The sequence below is a fragment of the Haemaphysalis longicornis genome, unplaced genomic scaffold, assembly GCF_048455015.1.
Source record: "Haemaphysalis longicornis isolate Haplotype H1 unplaced genomic scaffold, Haemaphysalis longicornis Haplotype H1 scaffold_1, whole genome shotgun sequence".
Taxonomy (NCBI): Eukaryota; Metazoa; Arthropoda; class Arachnida; order Ixodida; family Ixodidae; genus Haemaphysalis; species Haemaphysalis longicornis.
In genome coordinates this window covers 242,151,028-242,178,813 of record NW_027526203.1, presented here as the reverse complement: position 1 = coordinate 242,178,813, position 27,786 = coordinate 242,151,028, and the positions used below count along the sequence as shown (strand labels likewise).

Below are 27,786 nucleotides of genomic sequence, written 5' to 3'. Positions count from 1 at the left end.
GCCGTTGACCTGGCCCATGCGTGTGATGTGGCGGTGACAGAGTTAAGAAGCGGATTTCCGAAACTACCTCGTTTCACTGCACGAGATGCTGGCGTATATCGCAGCACATCGCAGAATGACGCGAAACTCTCCGTCAGCTCCGACCACCGCTCTACATCACAGGGATCATAAGATTTTGTTGGTGGCCGGCATGTATCCCGTAAACGATGTCTGCCGATGCATCGCGGGGCACTTAAGTGATAGGAGAAAGAGGCCCTGGCTGGGGACAGGCAAGCGTTCCGTGTATTTTTGTTTTGTGTGTGGCTAACGACGGGGACCTCATCAGCGTATGGTGGTTCCCACTTCCTCTTGGTCATTTGGAAAAAGGTGCCGCACAGGTGGCAAACTTGTCCCCGTAGCTTGCAAGGAGTGGGAGGGCAGTTTCACACAGGAAGCAAACAGAAAACTTCTTTCTCCATCCCAATACAAGTTATTCCTCCTCCTCAATCATTGTGCTTTTGAAAACCATCAGAACTCAAGTCAGATTTTTACACCGAACATCTGAAAATTTTGTGTAAAACATTGAGTTCACATTGCGTGAGAGTCAACGTGCTTAGAGGGGGAATACTTATATAAAGGGTCTATTGATTGATCGATTGATTGATCGATTGATTGATTGATTGATTGATTGATTGATTGATTGATTGATTGATTGATTGATTGATTGATTGATTGATTATTTACCCCTCATAAACTCATCCTATGCCGTTTAGTAGGCAACTTCAATGCGTGTACTTTTGTCTCTTTGCTTCCACTTCTTGTCGCTTCTTTGTAAGGCGGATTGTTTCAGGTTTGAGTACATCCATTCGAGCCTGGAAAAACGTCCGTGGTGGATGCGCCGACGTATGGATCTAAAAGGGCCATATATTCAAGCTAGGGCCGCTATCATTGCTGTACACAGTCGAACACACGGTGCCGTCCCGTTTAAGACGAAAATCATATACTGTGCTTCAACGGGTGGCTCGACCTTATGCGCTCCAGGAAAAGTGAAGGGGTGGGGGATATTCTAGGGGCGAAGCTCCTTAAGGCGTGGGTCTGTCCATCCTCGACGTATGTATGTAGCCACCTCTAGTTTAGTTCTTGGATTGTTTACTAGATGGCGGTACTTGTATATGATGAAAAGATGCGCTTGGATTGTTTACTAGATGGCGTGGCTACCTCTAGTTTAGTTCTTGGATTGTTTACTAGATGGCGGGGAGCGTTGTAATAAAATCCGTTCGCTGTTGGCGCGCGCTCGGAGTCGCCCGATGGATAAGGCTGCAGATGTGCGAGCCCGCGAGGCAGAAGCGCTCCGTGAAGCTGCGCGACGCCGCCGCCAAGATCCTGCCGTACGAGAGCGGGAGGCCGAAGCGTGTCGTCTGGCTGCGCGACGACGCCGCCAAGATCCCAGCGTTCGAGAGCGAGAGGCCCAAGCGTCACGGCAACGGCGCGAGGACCCTGCCGTACGCGAAGCGGCACGGCTGCGGCGCGAAGAGGATCTCCAAAACGTCAGAGAACGGGAAGCGGCGAGAAAGCGCGCGTATCGGCAGGCAGACCCCGATGCAGTGAGAGCTCGTGAGGCGTCTGCAAAACGCATCAGGCGAGCTCAGCCCCAAGGTGCCGACGCGCGGTTTAAGCGAGACTTTCTAGACGTTACGTTCGGACACAGATGTAGTGGGCGAACTTTCACTGAAGAGTCACGGTTTTACCGATGATTTCCCCTCAGGAGCTTCGCCCACTCATCATCATTCCCCCCGTGGATATGCTGTGAATTTTTTTCATCCCGGAACCTATACCGCCAAACACAATGGTGCGAGCATGCCATGGAAGCCTGAAGTATTGCGCTGTTGTGTTTGTAAATTAATTTTCAGACCTAACGGCAGATGGGGGACGTATGTCATAGTGCCAGATAGGAGAAATAACTGTTTAAATTTAAGAATATTACTGCGTATACGTTCAACAGTGGCGGCAGAAATGGCTATGGTTCCACGTATTTTATGCTCGGGAAAGAACCCTCCCGGGGCTCCACGTGTCTTGGAAGCGAGAGGCCTTCGATGCCGTGAGGAGTTGAGAAATGAAAATCCCGATGTGTGCCAATGCTAAAGTCTCACCCCACTGAAAACACAATTTGAACTCGAGCTTATAGCTTTCATCACTTGGACATGCATTTTGAGTGGATTAGGTATCACTACCCGTCATTTTCAAGATCAGGAGAGTCAAAATAAAATTGTGTGCGAGTTATGTACGTGCATGTCTTAGAGATGACCACCGTCAACCCTCGACAGATATAAAATTTCCCGATACCATTCACCTAACTTCTCTATCACCTCTGTGTCGTGAGCCTAAAAGCTTTGTCGGTCATCCATCTTCATCGAGTCGAAGGGCTCAAGAGTTTTGTATACATGCCAATTAGCGACCAGGAAACAGCTTCGCGGGAAATGAACATGATGTCACTATGAAACGCCATTCACATCAATCATGCTCTCTTTTCTTGTCGGGACAATAAAGGGTTTAGGCTCGGCACGCATTACGCGTCGCGTGCCATCTGAGCGCATTATAAGTGACTCTACAAATGTGCGTAAAACTCAATAATGCTGTATAAGTCCCAGGGAGTTGAAAACGCAATTGCACAGGCTTGGACTCTTCTGAAGAGTCCATGCAAGAGCAGTTTCATTTCCGGCCGGCTCAAATCAGACTTCACACCTTCAATCTACAGGACAGGCTTTTCGACAATGCTTACTTTTTATCGCCCAGGGATCCTTGTTTCGTAGACCGAGAAAAAGCTTCACCACGCTCGCCGAGCAAGCGATGCTCACGTCTCTGCGTCCGATGAGGTCGGACATCCTAGGCATAAACTTGGCAATGAGATATTTGGTCAGTTCCTCGAAGTCGGCCTCCAAGCTTTTTGTCGTGGTCGTCATTGTAGTCGTCGTCGTCTCCACTTCCGCTGAACCCTCGGTGATCGTATGAAGCACGAACAGCACCGTGCCGACAAGCACTAAAATCCGAGCTGGGAACTTTCCGAGCATGGTGTCCGCCCAAATCTCTACGTTTCCCAGCGCCCGGCACTCATCCACCGCAGCCCAAATTTTTCGTTCAGTTTTGAACGAGCGCTGCGGAAATGGAGTTAATAAGGGATCATTCCCTCCTCCCTCCCCAACGTTCGCTCTTTCCTACCCCTTACACGTTGCGAGCATAAAATAACAGCCAGGGGAGATTTTTTTTTTTTTATTTCTCACGCAAGCTTAAGTGACAAAAGAAAAATAAAGGGATGAAAGAAACGGAATGGCCAAAGATGCGTCGGTACTGACGCCTGCCGCCCCGCCTTCCCGACCGGTTCGTGCGGGGTGCAACCCGCAAGGACCTTGGCACGCCTCAAAAGTTCACCGTCTTACAGCGTAATTCTTTTTCTCTAATATCAGCGTTTCGTTTATCTGGGATGACCGGCACTCTACAGCAGAGGTACGGGCGTGGATTTCCGTTTTCTCCGCCCCTTTCACTTGTGCCCTCCGGCTGTGTCAGTGAACGGTCCGGTCGGCGGAGGTCCAAGGGGGCATTCCTCTTCGAGAGGGCGAAACGGGGCAACGGACTAGGGTGGAGAGGCGGCGGGAGAGCTTGACGCGCGCGAGAGCTTACATTCATGAAAAGGTTCCTTCTCTCAGGAGTTGGGGGGCTTGTGTTACCGTCGCCTTCTCCGTACGGAGTTTTTTTTTTCTCTTATCTCACGTTTTTTGCAAGTGATATTTTGACGTTCCCAGACTATAGCGCTACCACTATAGATAGAATTCTATTAATGGCTTGAGCCTCCGCCGAATAGGTTAGGTGGAGTTCGTCTGCCGCTGTAGCGCGTTTTTCTTATTTTAAAGCGAAGCTTTCTTGGTCTCTATGATGGCTGGTTGCAACCAAACGCACTGCAAGCAACCCAACTTTACACAATGGTAGGGCACATGATTATTACGATGGTGATTATTATTATTATTATTATTATTATTATTATTATTATTATTATTATTATTATTATTATTATTATTACTCGGAGGAGGAGGGGGAAACAAAAAAAAAACGGTTTCCGCGGTGGGAATGGAACCCGGGTCCCTCGCGGTATGAAGCCGACGTCTATCCGATTGCGCCACCATCACATTCGGATCACTCAGCATTTCCTTTGGGTTCGTTTCGCGGGCGTTCGCTTTGAACTTCGGCAGCAGAGTTGAAGTCCTTTGAAGTGAGTTGAAGTGAAAGGGCAAATTCTCGAAGGCAATAAAATGCAAGTCATTTAATACATGTAGCCTCCTCATTCAAACAACACCACACACTACACCTTTAGAGCATTGCCTTTTCAAGCAAGGTTAAAAACCCCTCCGTCTAAGGACGACGATGGGTGAGGGGAAAGAGGGTCTTTCTCGTTAGGGATTTGTTTGCTGTCGTCTGAGTTTGTACTTTGGCTCGCAGACAGTCTTCACTTTGATCGTTGGCTAATGGACTTCTACTGTCAGGAAGTTAAACTTGCACTTTGATCGTTGACTCTCTGACTTTGATTGCAGCGGCTTTGACTTTGGCACTTCGCCATTTGGTTTTCTCACGAAGAAAGTTTCGCGTTTCAACCATGTCGTCGTTATGCGGAGGGGATTTGAACTTTTATACTGGAAGCCTTACTTAGCTAACCACAGCAGGTTTTTTGGCGCGGCTTTTTTTTAACCGTTTCCAGCTCCTCCAAAACCATACACTTTTGCGGAAAAGAAAAAGCATTTGTACCCGAAGAAAAAGAATGGGCACGAAGTATAAATGTGCAAGTCATTTCCAAACTACATGCATTTCCAAACTCCATGCACATGAAAACTGGTTAGCGCAATGGAAACGTGAGGCATTTTTGCGGGGAAAAAAGACACAAGTGCATAGCCTACAGTACCGGCGTTCTTTTAGTTTAGTGTACACATTGCATTGATTCGTACCACAGCAAACGAAAAAAAATGATAAATGCAAAACAAAAGCAGCTGAAAGCGCAACAATAACAGAAGATGGAGACAGGTTGAACTAACGAAGTGATTTCGGCTGTCTGGTCCATATTTCCGAGAATTCAGAACAGCACTAACTACGGGAAAAGAAGTGCCAGCGCAAGCGGCTGTCTCACAAAGACGCCGTATCGCGCCGTCCGCTTTAGCGGTGCCAACAACTACTTTGGGTGGCTTAAACCAGAGAAATACGGCCAACTCTGCGCCAATGCCCTGTGCGCGTGAGCTTCTCGGCTCATTCGCCCAAATCGATGCTGCTGTCATTTGCCTACGCACCTTCAGTTAAATGGTCCAAGGATGCCCTCACCTATTATCGCGTAAATAAACTCATACTAGTCACATCCATTCACACTCCTTTATCCAATAATACTGACCATCACCTGTCTCACGGCAAGTGTCCTTACGTGTTGCTTCATTATATGCTTCGCTTCCTCTGAGAAACTGTCGGAGGGATCTCTTCTATTTTTCTTCGTGTGCGCGTGCGCATTCGCAAAGACAGTATACTGCCGAATCAAGCTAGTGGCGACGTTTTGTGGCCCGATGAAAGGCTACCAACATCACCAACGGTTGCTTTTCTTTCTGAGCCGTAGCCCTCTCTTGATTGCTTTTGCATTATTGAGTGCCTCACGCATGTTTCAGTGTGCTCGCGGTGGAGCCGCTAGACAGTGAGGGGTATAGGCGCTCTAGGCGCGGTCATAAAGGAGCGAACCACCTGTAACGTGTTTTCGAGGCAATATACCTAGGAGCACGTTGAACTCCATCAGTCGCAATTGACCCTGGGTCGAAGAACCGCTTAAGCACTGGTTCTGTCACAGTGCATTTATTATAAGCCCTGTAAAATACCCAGAAGAACGCAAGCTTGCCGCAAATAATAGCAGGAGGGTTCTCCCGCACGTTTCTGCTCGTGGGCGTATTCCGCCCCATGATTTTCTTTTTTTTTTTTCGATGGGGGAGACTACAGGTGAATAAGAACGCCGCAGGGCTGCAAATGAATGCTGAGAAATTTTCCATTGTCACTGAATATTTTACACGACGGTAGACAAGACAGGTACTAATTTGGTTAAGTGAATCCCCGGCGCAGTTTCCATGCTTTAGAGGCTTGCGGTCGAACTAAAATTCAGTATATTAGTTTTTTTTAAAGAACACAAGGTAGTTAACTGGTTGCTATAGAAACAGGACTAGAAGTAGAAGAATACTATTAACTCGATGGAGGAATGAGATAAGAAAATTCGGAGGCGAATAGTGGGCTAGGGCATCGCAAAAGAGGAATGTCCGGAGGAACATGACAGAGGCTTTAAACTCGAACGGGATGGCGATGATGATGGTGATGATGATTACGAGGACGACGAGGATGATGAGGATGTCAAGGTGGTGGTGGTGGTAGTGGTAAAAACTTCATTGACCCAGAGCTGAAAAGAAATAGGCGCTGGCTGGGAGCACTGGCACACTACAGTCCCCAAGTCGACGGCAGGGAGCCCGTGGCCCTAGCGGCGAGTTCGGCCAGCGGACTCGCACACTCTTGCACTTGTGGGTCGGAGCTGAACAGCGTAGTCTCCCATTGCTGTAAAGTAGCGTAAGGGGCAGGGACAGAGTAGGATGGAGGGGGGGGGGAGGTAGGAGGGGCACGCGCTTACTATGTGGAGGAGGGAAGCGAAAAGCGCGCCGCACCCCGTGCAAGTGTGGCAGTGTCGCGTGGGGAAGTGGAGGTGGCACAATGCGGGATGCGTCTGCAGTCGACGCCACAGAACAGACTGCCCGTGCTTAAAGGTGGGAGCGGGGCCGGGGAGGTGCGTTCGACTAAGGCGGTAGTGCTGGGTTATGTCCCGATACGTGACCAAGCGATCCCTCCCTCTCGCCCGAGGTGGAGAGGCAGCCCCGGGCATCCCGGCAGCAGAAATCTCTGGCTAACTCGCACATTGCAACTTTGAGGCTCATCACAGTTCTGTGATGATTATGGCTCGGGTGTCCGGCGAGGTTTCTTCGCACAGTATATATAATTGAAGGTCAGAGCGTGATTCGACGGCACCATCACATTTAGGACGTACAGTCTTTGTCAAAATTTTGTGGGCCAAGCCGGAAACGCTCATGCTTCAAAATATTAAATGTACAATCTTACCTCCAGAGCAAAGCTGAAAATTTTTATGCAGGAAAGCTCGAGAAAAGACCTTTCTTTCTTACTGCCTTAAAGTATTTTTGCTACATAAGAAGGTGAAGCCGATTCTTTGAATTCTTTGGGGTCGAGAATTCTTGGGATTGGCCCACAAAATTTTGACAAAGGGTGTGCGTTCTACCGGGCTCTAGAGACCCAGGACCCAACAGGCGCCACTCTCCGGGGCAGGTATACTTTGGACGACCAATTATGTTCCCAATCCGGGTGCAACCTTGTAGTTTATAAAATATTGAGCGTGTGAAATTACGCAAGGTTACAGAATGGTTCACTATCTGCGCCAAATTGGATAGGACGCACTTTCTGTCTGCGCTCAGCGAACGTGTTTAATGACTTTAACTGCACTTTTTTCTACCTTTTTTTCAAAATTTCTTTTACAAAACCTGAATTAGACAAGCAAACAAACTTTCTATATTGCAATAAAAGTTATTAGTCCACCTCCTTATCCCTGAATGCGCATTTTTCGCATCACGTTTTTTCGCGACGCCAGTTGAGCGGATGTGAAAAATGAACAGCCGCAATTATGAGTTTATAAATGTCATATTTAGGACACCGACGCTGTATGATACTGAGTGTGCGTTAGAAGAGAGCTCTGGGTAGTGGGTATTCTTACTGTACATTATGTTCGAGGAGCGCCTGACATCATCCAGTTTTTTTACTCACCCCTAACTAAATTCATAACGAACTAGTTAAACCCGATATCTCGCCCGAAATATGTGAACATACCTTCTGTATACTCACAAAATGGGGCTATAGACTGTAAGGTTCTCGAGGAATGCACACAAAAAATGCGTTTATATGCCCCAAGCACGGGCGAGGCCCTGAACCGTAGCTAAATATGTCCCCGCTGAATAGTTTACGCAGATTAGATATCCTTGTAATTCATAGACGGCCTACGAAAATGTGGTAGTGACTTTCGTCTCCAGATGCCTATGCAAAGCTGATATCAAATTAGAAGACCTGTGCAAACTAGCCAGGAAATGCCTCACTTACTTTATTGTGCATTACGAATTGACGTGGCTCTCAGTCGTAGCATAGCTAAGGCGCCGACGTGACTGGAATGCCGCGGGCGTGCCTAAAATGCCCGCGGGGAATATGCATTACATTTCAAAACTTTTTTCGCTGCTGCTTATTTGTTTCTCAGATATGAAAACAATAACCTCAATTCTCGAAATACAGTGATAAAAACTAGGTGTATCCCGACTTCGCAACTTTCCTAAAAGGGCCCCAATTTCTACCACCTGAGAAATCAGGAAGCCCGATAGAAAAGTGTTCTATTTCTATTTAGGAGAGAACTGAACTGTGAGGAGGATTCGAACTAACCGACACGCACACGGAGTTTCTTTACGTGACTCTACGTGACTCTATGACTTTCACCAACGTCGAAAACGCTACAATCGTTGCCAAAATTGTATCCACCGGCTTGATTTGAATCAACAAGACATCTTATACAATATAGCAACATTGCGGGTTTGATTGCGACTGAAGCCATCGGTCTATTTCGAATGCGCTTCTTTTTTCATAGTAAAAGATGCTACAGCGCGAAATAGAACACGGACACAGAAAGACGACGGGACGAGCGCTGTGCCTGTGTTCTATTTCGCGCTGTAGCATCTTTTACTATGATCTACCAACTCGCCCAACAGTACACTTTGTTAAGCTTCTTTTCTCTTTTTCGGTCCTTTGCTGTTTGTCTCAAGGCAAATGGCGCTATTCTAGTACCCATGTCTCTGGCTTCTACTTCGCAGAAAATGAGCGGCCTTCAGTCGGTCATTTTCCTCCAGTACACGTGCAGTCGAAGCTACACCCATTTGCCACAGACTGGAACGCCTCCTTGGGCATGTACACCGCTATTACGTACGTCCTCATAGCTGGGATTGTGTAGCAGTACCAAAAAAAAGCAAAAAAAAAATAGAATGCGCCAACTGAACACCTACGCGTAGGGGTCTGAACGTAAGGTAATACGCAAAAAGACTGCATCAAGTGCCTGACTGTCAGTGCTGTCTTCTATATGTTCGTGTTTCTGTAATTATACAGCTGACCAAAATGACACTGCACGGATACTTTCCAAGGACCGGCGCATGAATATAAGGCCCCAGACAATTCAACCACATCCCTTTAGCGGCATTGCTTTGATAGGTTGTTTTACAACAAAAAATAATAATGGCTTCTACTTCACAGGAATTGGTTGTGGAAAGGTTGAATGTACTAACAGAGGACACTATAAATACTCCTAGAACGCGGTGGGCTTAAACCCGTTATTATGAAAGAGATCCAGATCACATCATGCCTCGCTACGAGGAACTAATAGAAGAAAAAATTACGCATTAGAACCTAAAGCCAAGTGTTACATTAATTTCTTTTTGCAATTATGCTTTCCCATTGATATAACTGGCCAAACAGTGATGTCCATCACTTCGTTCTTTCGCCCATGTCCAATCAAAACTCTGACGTTTATACACATCAGACTTCGCATGAATATCAACGTAACAAATCCTAATTACACCTAATTGTTCTGAATTGAATGAAAGGCTCATTATCACAAGTGCGACGTTTTCCAAAAGCTTAAAGGATCTCAACGGTATCTACTTTTTTTCACACCTGTCATTTTTTTAGCCCAAAGAAACTTTCGGGCTCACTTGAGGGAAGCATTGCGGCCTATTACACGCTAGAAAAGATATGTGGTTAGAAGCACATATGGCATTATCTCTTTCATGCAAACAAAAAAAAATGCCGCAGGAACTTCCGCCGCATGGGAAAGTAAGCGCCTGCCGCCTTAACAGTCGCTCATTCAAAAAAGGGTGCCACAATCTCAAGCGGCCTTACGGTTATTACCATTTAAGCTGAGCAAAGTTTCAACTTTTGTTGAGTGCAGCTGCCCTAAAGCATCTTACCTCATCCAGTACCGCAAGAACAATTTCGTAAGTACCCGAAATCCTATTAGTCTCAGTTGGGACGTGACACCTTCTTTCAGGGTAAATGACGACGCGGTCTGTACCTCCTCGTGCAACAGTAAATGGAGCCCCCGTTTCATACGCACCTCCTTTGTTGAAACTACACAAATTAGTGACGGTTTTCTGATAACCCCTACATTATTTCCTACCGCGAAAAACAGACAGCAGCACAAGAAAATAGGGCGGACGAAGCAGGCGCTAGACATAAGCTGATATTTTGTGAACTAAAACAATGAAATCTAGACTTGCCCCGAACAACAAACATTTCTACGCACATCGCATTAGTATGCGAAATTCGACATTAGTATGGGAAATCAGCAGAGCAGCTGGAAAGTGTGCAAGCCTTCCGTTGTTGTTGTTCTGAAAGGAATTTTGCATGTAATCGCCCCCTTTGACTTCGCGGATGTTGTAAGATGAAGGCTTAGCAATGGCGCCACCATTGCTAAGCAGCCAGCCGAACTTCCAGCGGCGCAGCATGAGAGTAAGAGGAGGAGGGGGTGGGGGGTATTGTCCGGCCTGACGTTAAGCCAAACATTGCACTTTGAGGGCTAACGTCACCAAACCAAACGGTACCCGCTGCTTGACGTACAAAAAGTTGGCTTGGCAGGTCGTTAAGCCTAACGTGAGGGCTGCCAAGCGTTAAGCCTAGCCGTAGGCCTAACCAGAGTTGCTCAATATACACCAGTTGCGTAATTCCTCGTAGCCCCTGCGCTGTGGGAAAATAGGGGCTAGCATGGGGCAAGTTCACGAGCTTGTCCTCAATTGATAGAACGTTGAAGTAGAACTCAAGTGCCTGCTGCGGCTCCTGCCGTAAGTCATAAATAAACTGTGAAGTTTACTGTTTCGTACTATGAAAAGCGAGCGTTATTTTATTAAGTTGTGCTATAAAGTAAATGTTTAGCAAAGTTCCGTTTATGTCCCCTAGGTGCCACACCAACACACTTGCCCCTCCATAACCTATTCGCTCCCCTGATTCCTCCCCCCCCCCCCCATTGTTCCTGAAATAAAGTTTCATTCATTCATTCATTCATTCATTCCCTCAGCTTCAACAAAGCAGGGATGCTCGCCCGCTACGGATATTGAAGCGGCGTTTCGCAACTGGTGTGTATGAAAGAACTCTGGGCATAACAATGACAAAAGGACGTAGAATGATGCTAGTTGGTACTGCATCAGTAAGTCAACATGAATCTAACAAGGATGATTGGCCACGGCTGTTAGTCGTAGTACTGGACAGAAAAATGCAAAAACAAAGCGATACGGCGTGGATGTCCTCTGAAACTCAAATCAAGCTCGCCGACAGCGGCGCATGCCCCTCAGACGTGTGTTCGACAACGGTTTATACAGCCGCTAATCAACTCAGTAATTCAGTGAGTCAAGTGCAATCAATCAATCAAGCAATTAATTAATTACACCACCAGCACTAAGAGGGTCAAGCAAAATACATCTTTTGTAGCATGCTCTGAATCGTGTTTGCGTACTCTGAAGCCCAGCACAGTGTTACATACCCACAGAGTAGCATATACCCGCGGTGATGTATTGAACCGCACTTTATAAGCGGGAATGCACGCTTCTTTCGAATGGTACTCTGCAGTTGGCGCAGCGCTGACTCGCTTACGAGAAGTCTTACCAACGACAGCGACGAAGACCACTCCTACGCCCTCGAAACATGCGAATCCTATGGAGAACGTCTAAAACAGCACCCGTGCACGAAGCACAAATGCTGAGAAGAATACAAACTAACGCATTCCCACGCAAACCCAGGCTGGCACTTACAGTACGTTTTCCAGACAGATTTAGTGAGGACTGTTTCAAATGTAATCAAAAAGCTACCCTCTTCCACACACTGTACAACTGCACAGTTTTTTGGCAGGCCGAAAAAAATACAATTCACTTTTTATAAACATGGGAGGCGACCGTGGCTAGAGAGGTTTTGGAAGGCCAGCGCAATCTCATGTACAGAGCCTGGGTTGCGGCACATTCTTCTGGGGCCCTGGGAAAGCGGACTCCACCTAAATTTCTTCCTTTCTTCTTCTAAATTTCTTCCTAAATTTCTTCTCCCCCCCCCCCCTCCCCCTGCAACCACAATGAAGTTTGACTGAATGGAACTGTTAGAGCAGCCAAACCGGCGGAAATAATTTTTTGATCACGGTGAGTATACATTTTATTATTGTATTTTGTAAAACATCAGTGGATTTCTACCTTCTCTCCCGTCCGTATTTTTTCCTTTGCTTTCATACCTTTCTTGGGTTTGCAAATAACGTATAAGTTATGAAATCGACGACCCCTCACTCCGGGTACCACTTGGGCGGGGGAGATAATATATGTTTTACATCCTTTGAAAAACCCTGGAAAGAAGGGGGGGGGGGTGGATTGTTTTCCCCTCCCCTTGTTTTCCACTTTTGCGGGCCGTTGCAATTTGATAATGTCGCCGCAGGATAACGACATCCTCAACGAGAAATATGACGTTTTTCAGTGCGTGATGTCGTAGCGAAGTTGAACATTTTCAATCAAATCGCCGGTATTTCCCTTTTACTCACCAACAGAGCTAGCGTTGATGCAGAGATTGGTCATTCACCAGTATTGTCGAAAGCATACGCGAGAAATTTTTAATTTCACCAACGTTACACGGAAGCGGTGCCGGCATATCATAAGACAGTACTTTCCTGTCACAGAGACAAAAAGAAGGCGGAAAAATAACACAAACCGAAGTCAGATAGCTGCAGCTACGTGCGCAGTTTGGAAAACGCCCCGCCATGCCCGAGGTGCTTCAATAACCCGAAGCTCAGCTGTTGTAAAACCATTCAGGCTAACATAGCGTATACGCCACTGGTGTCTGTTAAGATTTCAGCTAAGTCTCAACTACCTGAAGCGCAATTCAACCCTTAGATTATACCCGGAGCTACATCATATTTTTATTTTTATGATACAGCAGGATATCCTCTTCTGGCTTTTTTTCAGTAGGTGACTAGGAAATCGGTTTAAACAAGAAAGCATGCATTTTTTTCGCCCAAGGAAAAGAAGATAGAATTGCCAAAATAGCCCTGGTACCACCTTGAGGATGTTGCAGATTATATTACGCAAACCCAGCTACTTCGTGCGTCCCGCTTCCTTGAACGGCCGCTTATGTAACCGCGTACCGAATTACCTCACGACAAGCCCACCGGCTAGCTTGAGTCGTGACTACTGGCTGTAGAAACACAATGAAGGTTGCTTGAAGAAAAAAGAAAGCAATTCAGCCTTTTTCTTTACCCGAGTACCAACTCCCTCTCATTCGCTTGGATACAAAAATAGCCCTAATGTCCACGTCGGCAAAAGAAGGCCGACTGCTGCCTTATGATATGCGGCCATTAAGAAACGTCATGGCTGGCGGGCGTCGATAGCCAAAGGAAACGGGGCGAGAAAGTGGTGGGAAAGCAGGAATCCGGCAAATACCGCATTTGTTTCCAAGGCCACAATCTACCGCGGCGCGGCACCAAGTGGAATTTTCCTGGTGATGCAAACGACGACGTCCGTCATAGCCGTCCCATCAGCATTTCTCTCCGCCGCTGCCGTCGGGGTAAGCTACAGGCGCTTGTTGCCCGCGCGCTGCCATTCGTTCGACGTCAGGACGGAAATTTCCCCTTAGTGGACATTTGCCTGTTCCGCAAGTCTCCGAAAGCCGCAGAACAGGATGCCAGGAAAGGATAACGGCGGAGATCGAAAGATAAGCACTTGGGCTGATTTCGCTCATTTGGAACCAAGTACTTGTATTCTTTATACTCCTACTCCGCGCTTTTTAAGGGTATACGCGCATAATGCGAGAAACAGGCTTTCAAGATGCAGCAGGCACGATGCATAGTTGCATTAATACATATTAAATAAGCAAATGTATCAGTTCTCGTCCGCCTTCGCCCTCTTTCAGATTCAGTGACGTCGTGAGAAAGAATATTTCTGCACTCCCCCTTTCCTTTCCTGTTTTCTGTCCTTAACCGGTCGGGCCCGGACTATAAACAAACCACGTGAAAGGGATGCAGCGTATAGGAACAGCGGCGGAAGAAACGGTGCAGGCTTCGAGAGCAACGTTTCCTGCGCAGTTGGGAGCAACGTCCTTGAGACGTGCTGGGAAAATTAAGACAAGCGGGCGGAGAGAACACTGAATTTACTTGGGTCTCCAAGCTGTTATCTTGAACGAAACACCGCAATCGAACAAAAGTTGTCGAATATTTAACACAAAACGAGGACCAGGCAACCGGAGGTAAGCAACCAAAGTAGAAAATATAATGCCTACCCTTCGACTTTTTTTTTTGTTCATTCAAAATGAAAAACTGCCCACATCGTGCGCGAATTGCCACCCGGCCTTACTTGTAGAGCAACAAAAGCACACGTAACACATGTCTCGTCAATATTCAAAGCTCGTTCGCATAAGTGTGAGATGGGCACACTGCATCAGATTTCACAAGTGTCAGAAACGTTGATTCAAAGTACCAGTTTGGCGCAAATTGCTGTTTCATTTCTTTCTCGGAAAAATATCATTCTCGAAAAAACAAATAGAAATTCAAATTAGCTAATGAAAATGAACAGATATTATGCGATATTTTTCTTGTTCATTTAGTTTTTATGTAGACTATTCAATATCGATATGGGGATTACATATGGGAAGTATCGCTGCGATGACGTTCCCTATAGATCACAGGTGTCACTTTGTGTTCTTCGTAACTATTAGGCGTAGTAAACAAAAGATGCATTTGCCTGTAAGCACGCGGCGCTACTGCACGCGCTGGTTGTATGTATATATACATACGCCTGTTATAGTAACGTAAATCGGCGCTGAGTCGCCACTAGCAGCGAAGGGTTAAAACATAGATCATTTCTGGAAAATGTTGATAACAGGGTGTCGAACTTTAAAAAATACCAGTTTGGTTCGGGCGGCTTCACTTCATTTAAGTTTAGCTCCAGTTAGACCAAATTACTTCCCGAAGCGGTTCGGGAACCGATCTGATTAGTTGGACTGATAATCTAGAGAAAAAAATTGTGGGTCTTAACGGTTCAAGCCAAGTGGGTGCAGAGTCTTAAATCAAAAACACCGACCACGGACTTTGGCCAGATGCCGGTGCTGACACCTGATTGCGGAGGTCTCTCTCTCTCGATCTATCCATCTCTCTCTCTCTCTCTATCTCTCTATCTCTCTCTCTCGCACACCCACTATATATATATATATATATCTATATATATATATATATATTTCGGGAGTAAATTTGTTACCGCGAACGCGCCGTTCACCCGGTCATTCGCCATGCGCGCGATTCCCCCCCTGCTCCGCATCTTGGACAGTTTATGCCCCACTTCTTTCGTGCCTACATTCTGCTATGACACGCTTTGATCATATATACGGAAAATTCATGACCTTACTGGTGACCGATTTAATAGTTACTTCCGCGCAGGGCATACATAGCTACTACAAGTACATATTCTTATAATTGGTTGCGTTGCTGGCACGTGCGCCCCTAGAACTTCTGTGAACTTTTAACTGCCCTGACATTCCCCACGCTGCCGGTCATTGGCAAGTCGGACCAGAGTGATTGCAATGTGATGCAAATCCAAACTAAATCAAATTTACTGAAGATGCAAAACAACGACGCAAAAAAACTACAGGGTATTGCGCGCGCGACGCTTCTCTGACACCTTATTCTTACGCGTATTCTGGAGGTGGTGGGTTCGGATCCCACCCGGCGGGCATTTATTCTCCATTTTCTTTCTGTTTTCCAAATTCTGTATCGGTTCCAATAACCTACCACCTTCTCCCCTTTGCTTTACGAGGTTTTCTTGGCTGGCAAACCTTGTTTCTGTATTATATATATATATATATATATATATATATATATATATATATATATATATATATATATATCAAAGTTGCAGTCCTTATTGCCAGCGCTGTTTGGCGTTTTAACAGTGCTTTATAGTGCCGAATGAGGTATGATTGCATTTTTTTTGCAGGAATAAAATAATTGAAAATTCACATCGAGAAAAAATGCGCCGTTTTTTCCGGAAGCGGGAATCGAACCCACAACCTCCGCATAACGCGTGCAGTGCTCTACCATTGAGCTAGTTCCGCGGCGACTCCCTTCTCGACTATACGGCGGGGTTTTGTATTTACGACTGCTCAGAGCCCGGTCAACTAGCGCCGCCCCTCGACCACCGCGGGAAGACGTAGAACGTCTTTTCCCAGCGGCCGCACGTAAGACGTGGTCGGAAGTCGGGGATAGCCAAAGGCATTTCAGACTGCTGAAGCCAGAACCCTCGTAATGCATTTTGTAGAACAGAGACGTACGGGACGAGGGATTCCGTAAGGACACGTATCAAAGCTGCAGTCCTTATTGCCAGTGCTGTTTGGCGTTTTAACAGTGCTTTATAGTGCCGAATGAGGTATGATTGCATTTTTTTTTTGCAGGAATAAAATAATTGAAAATTCAAGTCGAGAAAAAATGCGCCGTTTTTTCCGGAAGCGGCAATCGAACCCACAACCTCCGCATAACGCGTGCGGTGCGCTACCATTGAGCTAGTTCCGCGGCGACTCCCTTCTCGACTATACAGTCGAGGGGCGGCGCTAGTTGACCGGGCTCTGAGCAGTCGTAAATACAAAACCCCGCCGTATAGTCGAGAAGGGAGTCGCCGCGGAACTAGCTCAATGGTAGAGCACCGCACGCGTTATGCGGAGGTTGTGGGTTCGATTCCCGCTTCCGGAAAAAACGGCGCATTTTTTCTCGACTTGAATTTTCAATTATTTTATTCCTGCAAAAAAAAATGCAATCATACCTCATTCAGCACTATAAAGCACTGTTAAAACGCCAAACAGCACTGGCAATAAGGACTGCAACTTTGATATGTGTCCTTACGGAATCCCTCGTCCCGTACGTCTCTGTTCTACAAAATGCCTTACGATGGTTCTGGCATCAACAGTCTGAAATGCCTTTGGCTATCCCCGACTTCCGACTACGTCTTACGTGCGGCCGCTGGGAAAAGACGTTCTACGTCTTCCCGCGGTGGTCGAGGGGCGGCGCTAGTTGACCGGGCTCTGAGCAGTCGTAAATACAAAACCCCGCCGTATAGTCGAGAAGGGAGTCGCCGCGGAACTAGCTCAATGGTAGAGCACCGCACGCGTTATGCGGAGGTTGTGGGTTCGATTCCCGCTTCCGGAAAAAACGGCGCATTTTTTCTCGACTTGAATTTTCAATTATTTTATTCCTGCAAAAAAAAAATCGCGCCAATCCACCCCGTGAATATGGTTGGAAAGCAAAGCTGTAAACGGCACCCATAAAGATTACCCATGCGACGTCACTTAAATTCACTCACATCGCTCTAAAAATAGCAACATCAGAGAGAAGTGAAATGCATTTAACCACACCATTTATTCTTTCAAAGAGATATTCTTGTTAAGGTTAAATCAATGCATGAACGGTGTTTGGTTGAGTTGTATTGGTGTAGCACAAGAGCGGAAACTTTTTTCATAAAATTAAAGGTTCATAAAATTAAAGCTCCAACCCGGTGTTAGTCGATCTGTCTTCTCCCTCTCTGCGCCGCGGACGGAGGCGACGAGATTTGCGGAAGAGAAGGAGGAGGAAAAAAAATACTTCTGTTCAGATTTCTGAACGGGCCAGAGTGCAGCCCTGGGGAGTGATTCCTTTTTCTGTGGGGCCCATATGCAGTCCGCGCCGCCTGTGTTCTGTCCACGCTCTGAAGCTGGGTAGGTAGAGAGGGCCTGGACAGCAGCATCTCCCATTGCTCTTGTTGGGTAGTTGACGGAAAGAGAGGAGTGTGCTCAGGGCTCAAGTCGCACACCCCGATCACGGGGCGGAGTGTTCCTACTTCTTAGCAAAATTTACATTCAGCGTCGTAGCGGTTCGGATACATTAAGTGAAGACGCGTAGGCTGTGGGAAGGAGCCCGGCGTTTATGAGCCGTAGGGTAGTTTGTTGTTCTCTGGAAAGGTCAGGGTAAGGCGAAGGTATGGTCTGTCTCAGAAGGCGATAATGCTGGGTTATCTCCCTGAACGTGACAAGCGGGTGACTGTCCTCGTGAAGCTCCATAGCACGGAAGGTTAAAGCGCAGGCTTGTTGGGGGCGTATTTGTTGCCCTCCATTGAGCGTGAGGGGGTGTCCAGGTGGGCTGAATGAAACCGTTTGGGGAGTGGTTTTTTAGCACGCGCAGTGCAGGTCAGGACACCCAACCCTACTGGTAATTCCAGTAGGCTTGCTGGGAATCGATGACTACCCTCCGAACCCCTGGTTGAGCGAGATCCAAGGTGACGGCTGCATCTTCTGCTGCCGTCATTTTTTGTGTCCTAAGTGAGGTACATGAAAGAAGGTTGGTTCTGGAGGTAGCCACGATGATGACGTATTACTGCCCTCGATGTTTGGAGGCGTCTGTGTAGATAACTGCATGATCCCCATCGAGGGTGGTGTTTAGCGCTTGAGCCCGTGCTTTTCGGTGACCCTCGTCACGTGAGGGGCGCATATTTCTAAGGAAAAGGAGCACCTTTGGTTTAGTCGCCAAGAGTCTGGGAGTACGTCAAGCGGAGTGACATTCTGGGCTGCCCAGCCAATCTGGTGAAGCATGCAGTTACCCATCGCAGTTCTGAGTCGGACCTTCTGGTTAGAAAGATGGCCTTCTATCAGCTTTTCCACCGTGTTGTGGAGCCCCGTGCTAAGCAGCCTCTGTGTGGATGCACTCATGAGAAGACCAATGGCCTGCTCGACCACCTTTCTAATCATTATATAAAACATCTCTATGTCTTCCTTGTCGAGAAGAAGACAGGGGGTTGATGTAAGTAACTCTCGAGAGGACAAAAGCTTCAATTAATCTAAAGGTACCGGATTCCTTTAGGCCTCGCTTCTTCGTGGCAACTCGCCTGATCATGTGAATGATTTTATTAATGCTGTTTTTGAGGCGCTGCAAGGAGACGTCACTCTTGGTGTTAGCCTCGAGATGTTGGCCCGGGATCTTGATGCTGGGGCTTGGAGTGATGGCCTGTCCATCAAGGAGTATTTGAATGTGTTCCTTGGTTTGGCGTGAGGGTGGACGACAAGGAGCTGTCATTGTTTACGTGAACACTGGAGGCCACCGGCTTTAGCAAATTGGCGTACTAGAAGTGAGATGCCATGCATTGGTTTGAGCTTACTTTAATTTTTGTAACTGTGAGCACATGAGCAAGGTGCGCACAGGGCCGCTAGACGGGCGTGAGTGGTCGCGTGACGCTTTTACGTGGAATTCAGCGAGAACGCAGGGGGTAAACCCGTTGATGTGCTTGGTGAGTACACCACCTGTCTTACGAGTATTTGCGTGGGCTCATAGCTAAATCGGTAAGACAACGGGCTCTCGCTTTGTTAGTCTATTAGTTCCGGGTTCGATTCCCGGCGGTTCCAGCGAATTCTTTTATTTGTTCGCTGAAGTTTTCTGGTGACACCAACGGTCGCGAAAGAACCCCTGGGGGGTAGAGGTAAAAAGCTTTGTTTTAAAAAATGCAATCATACCTCATTCGGCACTATAAAGCACTGTTAAAACGCCAAACAGCACTGGCAATAAGGACTGCAACTTTGATATGTGTCCTTACGGAATCCCTCGTCCCGTACGTCTCTGTTCTGCAAAATGCATTACGAGGGTTCTGGCTTCAGCAGTCTGAAATTCCTTTGGCTATCCCCGACTTCCGACCACGTCTTACGTGCGGCCGCTGGGAAAAGACGTTCTATGTCTTCCCGCGGTGGTCGAGGGGCGGCGCTAGTTGACCGGGCTCTGAGCAGTCGTAAATACAAAACCCCGCCGTATAGTCGAGAAGGGAGTCGCCTTGGAACTAGCGCAATGGTAGAGCACCGCACGCGTTATGCGGAGGTTGTGGGTTCGATTCCCGCTTCCGGAAAAAACGGCGCATTTTTTCTCGACTTGAATTTTCAATTATTTTATCCCTGCAAAAAAAAATGCAATCATACCTCATTCGGCACTATAAAGCACTGTTAAAACGCCAAACAGCACTGGCAATAAGGACTGCCACTTTGATATGTGTCCTTACGGAATCCCTCGTCCCGTACGTCTCTGTTCTACAATATATATATATATATATATATATATATATATATATATATATATATATATATATATATATATATATATATATATATATATATATATACACACGAGAGGGTAGTCACACGTATGAAAACGATGATCGAACAAACGTTTCGACCGGGGTCCGGTCTTCGTCACTCTGACGAATATTGGACCCTGGTCGAAACGTTAGTTCGATCATCGTTTTCATACGTGTGTCTACCCTCTTGTGTATTTTTGAAACCGAATCCCGGAACTTAATCATCGCTATATATATATATATATATATATATATATATATATATATATATATATATATATATATATATATATTGTAAAGGAGATGAATGGTACAGGCGCTAGTGAACGAAACGCGATAGTGCGCCAGACTCCGCAGCCGCGAAAGCAGCATCGACAGTGACAACAAAACGAAAACCACCGATGACGAAGACGACAGGCGCGCGTCTGTGAACCCGCTCCATCTTGGATAACGGTCATTAAAGGCCTTTCGTCAGCTACCTTGCGTTGAGCAATACATCCCCTTAGAATTGGTGGAGGTTGCTGTGGTCCTGACCTCTCTCTACACTGGAACTCCGCTCCCGGACGCGCCCCAGCACCATGGCTCCTCCTCGCGAGACTGAGCCCCCGGCTGCACCTCCTTCGACGACCATCATCTGTTCCGGTTCCATTCGTCAGCGGGATCCCCCATTCTTCAATGGCCAAGACGAGCAGGACGTGGAAGACTGGCTCGCCACGTACGACAGAGTAAGCGCCCACAACAACTGGGGTGACAACGTGAAGCGGAACAACGTGGCGAGCCAGTCTTCAAGACCTACCTTCTTACCCAATAACGTCGTCGACATTATAATAGACGGAGTCGCCACTCATGCGCTTGTCGACACTGGAGCCGCCGTTTCAGTTATCCGCCTAGAGCTTTGCCGCCGCCTGAGAAAGGTTATGACGCCGCATTTTGGACCACCCTTACGTACTGCTTCAGCACGTTCGATCGAACCAGTCGGTACGTGTACTGCCCGGGTGTTCATCCAGGACGTTATGTACATTGTTCAGTTCATTGCCCTCTCTTCATGCTCACATGACGTCATCCTGGGATGGGATTTCCTCTCCCGGCACAACGCTATCATTGACTGCGCCCGAGCCGAAGTTGAGTTGTTTTCGCCCCTTGATATACCATCAGAAATTTCTCCAACACCACTTTCCGTGAAAGTTTCTGTCGCCGACGACACTACTATCCCTTCATGCTCCACCGTCCCTGTGCCCTTGATCTGCCATCTTCCTTCCGACGTCAATGCAATTTTCACGCCGTCGCAATTGTTCTGCCAACGCCGATGTCTGTTGCTTCCTTTCGCCTTGCTGAGTATCCGCGATGGCCAAACCGCCCTGTTCGTTTCTAATCCTGGAGCTAGTCCTCGCTCTTTGCTCCGCGGCGAGTGCCTTGGACGCGCCGAGTCAGTGGAGACCGCCGTTTTCATCGCCGCTTTAGACGACCTGCCGCACGTTGAGGTGACCGGACTCTGTCCACCTCCTGCCACTGCATCTCGGGTATCCCCGGAAGTTTTTGATCGTGCCATCGACGCCGACCTTACGCCGCCCCAACGAGACCAACTGATGAAACTACTGTGTCAATTTCATTCGTCCTTTGACTGTGCGCAGACGTCGCTTGGTCGCACCACGACGGTCAGCCACCCTATCGACACCGGCTCCCACGCGCCTTTACGCCAGCGACCTTACCGCGTTGCCCCTTCCGAAAGGAACATAATTGACGAACAAGTGGGTGACATGCTCCAGCGTGGTATCATTCGACAATCGAACAGCCCCTGGGCGTCGCCGGTAGTACTCGTACGGAAAAAGGACGGCTCCATCCGTTTTTGTGTCGACTACCGTCGCCTAAACAAAATAACTCGCAAGGATGTTTATCCGCTACCACGCATCGACGACGCCCTAGATTGCCTTCAAGGAGCAGAATATTTCTCGTCCCTTGACCTACGCTCCGGATACTGGCAAGTCCCGATGGCAGATGCGGATCGTCCGAAAACAGCCTTTGTTACTCCAGATGGTTTATATGAATTTAACGTCATGCCGTTCGGCCTGTGCAACGCGCCAGCCACATTCGAACGGATGATGGACAATATTCTTCGCGGCCTCAAATGGAAAATATGCCTGTGTTACCTGGATGATGTCGTAGTGTTCCCACCCGACTTTTCCACGCATCTACGGCGGCTCGAGCAAGTTTTAGCTTGTATGAAGGACGCAGGCCTTCAACTAAACCTAAAGAAGTGCCGATTTGCTGCTCGCCAGCTGACGATCCTTGGCCACGTCGTTTCCAGAGATGGCGTTCTTCCTGATCCGGACAAGCTTCGTGCCGTGGCTGAATTCCCGAAGCCGACCACGATCAAAGAGCTTCGTAGCTTCATCGGGCTATGCTCGTATTTCCGCCGCTTTGTGCGTAACTTCGCCTCCATCATCGCGCCATTGACACAACTTCTTGGCAACAAGACGGGTCTTTTGGCATGGTCATCGGCTTGCGACAAGGCCTTTACAACCCTACGTCGCCTCCTCACGTCCCCGCCAATTCTTCGCCATTTCGACCCGTCGGCCCCGACTGAAATCCACACCGATGCGAGTGGAGTTGGTCTGGGTGCTGTTCTGGCTCAAAGGAAGGCCGGGTTCCACGAATACGTGGTCGCTTACGCGAGCCGCACACTCACGCCTGCGGAGACGAATTACTCTGTCACTGAGCGGGAATGCTTGGCAATTGTGTGGGCCCTCTCGAAGTTTCGTCCTTATCTGTATGGCCGACCTTTCGACGTGGTCACCGACCATCATGCGCTTTGTTGGTTGTCGTCCCTGAGAGACCCTTCTGGCCGACTGGCACGTTGGGCACTCCGCCTTCAGGACTTTGACATCCGCGTGGTGTATCGGTCTGGCCGCAAGCACCACGACGCTGACGCCCTCTCCCGGTGTCCGATGTTGCCTGACGAGACGACTAATTCCCCCTCTGAGTGCTTTGTATCGCTCGTTGACGTGAGTTCCATGCCATCTGAACAGCGAAAAGATCCGTGGGTCATGTCGCTTTGCAACTACCTTTCGAACCCGTCGAACTCGTCGGTACCTCGAGCAATTCGGCGCCAAGCGTCCCACTTCGCTATTCGTGATGGCTTGCTCTACAGGCGGAACTACCACCCTAGTGGGCGCAAATGGCTGCTCGTCATTCCCCGCCATCTGCGCTCTGAAGTGTGCGACCAGTTTCACAGTGAGCCTCAGTGTGCCCACGCCGGCGTGCTAAAGACCTACGAACGCCTTAGACTGCGATATTACTGGCGTGGTATGTATGGCTTCGTTCGTCGTTATGTTCGCTGTTGCAAGGACTGTCAACGGCGCAAGCCACCACCCCCTCGTGCGTCTGGCCCGATGCAGCCTTTGGCGTGCCCGATTCGACCTTTTGACCGGGTAGGAATCGATCTCTACGGACCCCTCCCCTGTACTGCGGCTGGCAATAGGTGGGTCATCGTAGCCGTCGACCACCTGACACGGTACGCCGAAACCGCTGCTCTGCGTGCCGGTACTGCCGACGCCGTTGGAACATTTCTGCTCAACCGCATCATCCTTCGTCACGGCGCTCCTCGGGAACTTCTCAGTGACAGGGGGCGTGTCTTTCTATCTGACGTCATTGAAGCGCTCCTAAAGGCCTGCCGCATCGTCCACCGCACGACTACTGCATATCACCCGCAGACGAACGGCTTAACCGAACGTTTTAACCGCACCCTGGGGGACATGCTGGCAATGTATGTGTCATCCGACCATTCCAACTAGGATATGATTCTTCCATTCGTAACCTACGCCTACAACACTGCCAAGCAAGCCACCACGGGTTTCTCTCCCTTCTCCCTTGTGTATGGACGCGAGCCGTCGTGCCTGCTTGACACGATCCTCCCCTACAGTCCCGACGTGTCTGAAGCCTTGCCAATCTCTGACGTCACCCGACGTGCGGAGGAGTGTCGCCAACTGGCTCGCTCGTTCACGTCAGACGAGCAAGGACGCCAAAAGTTCCGCCATGATGCGTCGACGCCTACCCCAGAATTTTCTCCGGATGATCTCGTTTGGCTCTGGATTCCCGCCACGACTCCTGGGCTGTCGAGCAAGCTCATTTCGAAGTATCACGGACCGTATCGTGTACTCGAACGCACGTCGCCTGTCAATTATGTGGTCGAGCCTCTGAATCCTTCATCTGACCATCGCTGCCGTGGCCGAGAGACCGTTCACGTAGCACGACTGAAGCGATACTTCGAACCCGCCATGGTCTTGTGCCCCTAAGTCGCCAGGATGGCTCCTATTCGTCCCGGGGAAATTGTAAAGGAGATGAATGGTACAGGCGCTAGTGAACGAAACGCGATAGTGCGCCAGACTCCGCAGCCGCGAAAGCAGCATCGACAGTGACAACAAAACGAAAACCACCGACGACGAAGACGACAGGCGCGCGTCTGTGAACCCGCTCCATCTTGGATAACGGTCATTAAAGGCCTTTCGTCAGCTACCTTGCGTTGAGCAATACATCCCCTTAGAATATATATATATATATATATATATATATATATATATATATATATATATATATATACATATATAGCGAATGATAAAATGGGAAATGAGGGGCTCCGTGAAAATAAGACAGAAAATAAGGGTTGGCAGTCAAGCAAACCTCGGAAAGCAAAGGGGAGGTTGTGGTGGATCATAAAAAGAGATGAAGAATTTTTTTGAGTCGGAAAGACAGTGGTGAAAAACTGCCCGCTGGGTGGGATCCGAACCCACGACCTCCAGATTACCGGTCTGGTGCGATAACCACTACGCTACCGGCGGGGCTGTTTCCCCAGCACTTTCTCGGGTATTTGTGTTAAGGTATTTTTGTTTCCTGTGCTTGGGGTGGTAGCCAGCGCCACTCGGACTACTCGGGGTGAAGGGGACCCTCTTTTTAACCCCCGGGCCGTGCCTCGAGTGTCTACGACATGTCAAGAGTGGTCGACCAGCGTCGAACCCTCTTTCTCCGCTTTCTTTCTTTCTTTCCAAATCCTTTATGTTTCAATGACCTACCACAACCTCCCCTTTGCTTTCCGAGGTTTTCTTGGCTGCCAACCCTTATTTCTGTGTTATTTCTACGAGCCCCTCATTTCCTATATATATATATATATATATATATATATATATATATTGCAGGAAAATATTTCTTGGACACCGGCAAGTCGTAGCAAAAAAAGAAAGACACACGTCGAAAAAAGAAAAGGTTTAACGTTTCGGCCGAGGGACCGGATTCTGATTCTGACGAAGGCCGGTCCCTCGGCCGAAACGTGAAACCTTTTCTTTTTTCGACGTGTGTCTTTCTTTTTTTGCTATATATATATATATATATATATATATATATATATATATATATATATATATATATATATATATATATATATATATATATATTGTAGCGACAAGACGTTGCACGGGTGGATTACAATTGTTTATGCAGGCGAACTTGGGCCCACAATGTCGAACGTCTCCCCTCGAGCGTCTCCACCAAAACCGGCCCCGCCGCACGAGCGCGCACTCCACGTGGCTTCGTGGAACGGCGCCACGAGAGCGTGCTCCCAGTGACGTGGCAGGCGCCTTGTGGGAAAGCTTTCTTCGCGGCATTGCTCCCGTCGTTAGCATCATCACCCCGATGCTGTGACACAAATAAAGTGCGACAATTAAGCCAGGAATAAATAGAAGCACAAAGGAAAAAAGGGAACCAAAGAAAGAAATGTAAAGCCAAAGAAGAAAAAAATAAAGCTAGTCTAACAAAATAGCACATCAGTGTCCTGTACAATGAAGTCTTGAATGGATCTACCGCGCATAGTCTGGCTTCATGCGCACAATATGCACGACTTCTTTGCCGGGTGATCGTCGGCGAGCTGTGGAGCGAGAACCGCGAGGTACAAGTTCATAGGTAACGTCATTGATTCGGCGGGTCGCTTCATAAGGGCCAAATTACCGCCGGAGAAGTTTTTCTGAGAGTCCACGGCGGCAGATTGGCGTCCACACCCACACGAGGTCTCCTGGCATGTACTTTGTAGCTCGGTGGTGGAGATTATACTGTCGCGCGTCGCTTTCCTGCTGGTGCAGAATGCGATGCCTGGCCAGCTGTCGTGCCTCCTCAGCCCGTTGAATAAATACTTTAGCTCCGCGGTCACCTGAGTCGCCATCATAGAGGGGGAGCATGGCATCGAGTGTTGTAGTTGCTTGACGTCCGTAGACCAGTTGGAAGGGTGTCCTCCGTGTCGCCTCTTGTACAGCCGTATTGTATGCGAATGTTATGTACGGCAGAATTTCGTCCCATGATTTGTGCTCCACGCCGACGAACATGGTTAACATGTCAGCCAATGTTCTGTTCAGACGTTCCGTAAGCCCATTGGTTTCTGGGTGATATGCGGTGGCCTTACGATGGTGGCTCCCGGTCAGCCTGAGGACGTCTTGCATCAAATCGGCGGTGAAAGCTGTTCCCCTGTCTGTAATAATAACTCCGGGTGCGCCGTGGCGTAAAACAATCTCGTGCACAAAAAACTTTGCCACTTCTGCTGCTGTTCCTCGAGGAAGAGGTTTGGTCTCGGCGTACCGTGTCAAATAGTCCGTTGCTACTACCATCCACTTGTTTCCAGAGAAAGACATTGGAAATGGCCCGAGCAGGTCCATGCCACTTGGTAGAACGGCGTTTTTGGCGGATTCAGGGGATGAAGTAGCCGGCGGGCTTCAATGGCGGTGTTTTGCGCCGCTGGCAATCGTGACAGGTCTTCACGTAGTGTTTCACTGTGGGAAGAAGCCTCGGCCAGTAGTATTTTTGGTGAATTCTCGCGTACGTCCGGCTAACACCTAAGTGACCCAATGTTGACTCATCGTGGCAGGCCTGCAAGATTTCTTCGCGAAGCCCTGAGGGTCGACAAGAAGAAAGGCCTCTTTGCTGCTGTCATGATTCGTTTTGTATAGCCCGTTTTTGCGGCCGCAGTAGGATGACAATCCTCGAGCAAAGGCGCGCGGTACGTCAGTGCGTTTTCTTGAAGGTATTTGATGAGTGGGCCTAGTTCCGGGTCCTCACATTTTAAGTCGGCCATTTGGGATTATTCTATTGCCCCAACAAGTGTTAATCCTTCATCGTGGCCGTAGGAATCTGCAGATATAGGTGCTCGCGACAAGCAGTCAGCGTCGCTGTGCTTCCTTCCAGATTTATATACAACAGTTATGTCGTATTCCTGAAGTCGAAGGCTCCACCGAGCCAATCTCCCCGATGGGAATTTGAGGTTGGCGAGCCAGCACAGGGAGTGATGATCGCTGACTGCTTTAAAATGCCTGCCATAAACGTAAGGCCTAAATTTGGTGATCACCCAGACGACAGCCAAGCATTACTTCTCCGTGTTGGAATAGTTTGCTTCGGCTTTTGAAAGGGTGCGACTCTCATAGGCTACGACTCGTTGGGCGCCTTGATGCGACTGCCGAGGCCAACATTGCTAGCATCAGTGTGAATCTCC

General features: G+C 48.2%; 2 protein-coding genes across 2 annotated transcripts in view; both read right to left on the bottom strand.

Annotated features, from left to right (window-relative positions):
• The window catches only part of LOC144174649 (nose resistant to fluoxetine protein 6-like), a 49,036-nt gene extending 45,989 nt beyond the window's left edge, over window positions 1–3,047 (bottom strand). The window contains exon 1 of the mRNA XM_077703439.1: window positions 2,759–3,047. Within this exon, the coding sequence (XP_077559565.1) occupies window positions 2,759–3,047 (289 nt within the window). The remainder of the gene's footprint in view (window positions 1–2,758) is intronic.
• The window catches only part of LOC144143358 (annexin A4-like), a 395,087-nt gene that overhangs the window by 222,718 nt on the left and 144,583 nt on the right, over window positions 1–27,786 (bottom strand). The gene's annotated exons all lie outside the window — the stretch shown is intronic.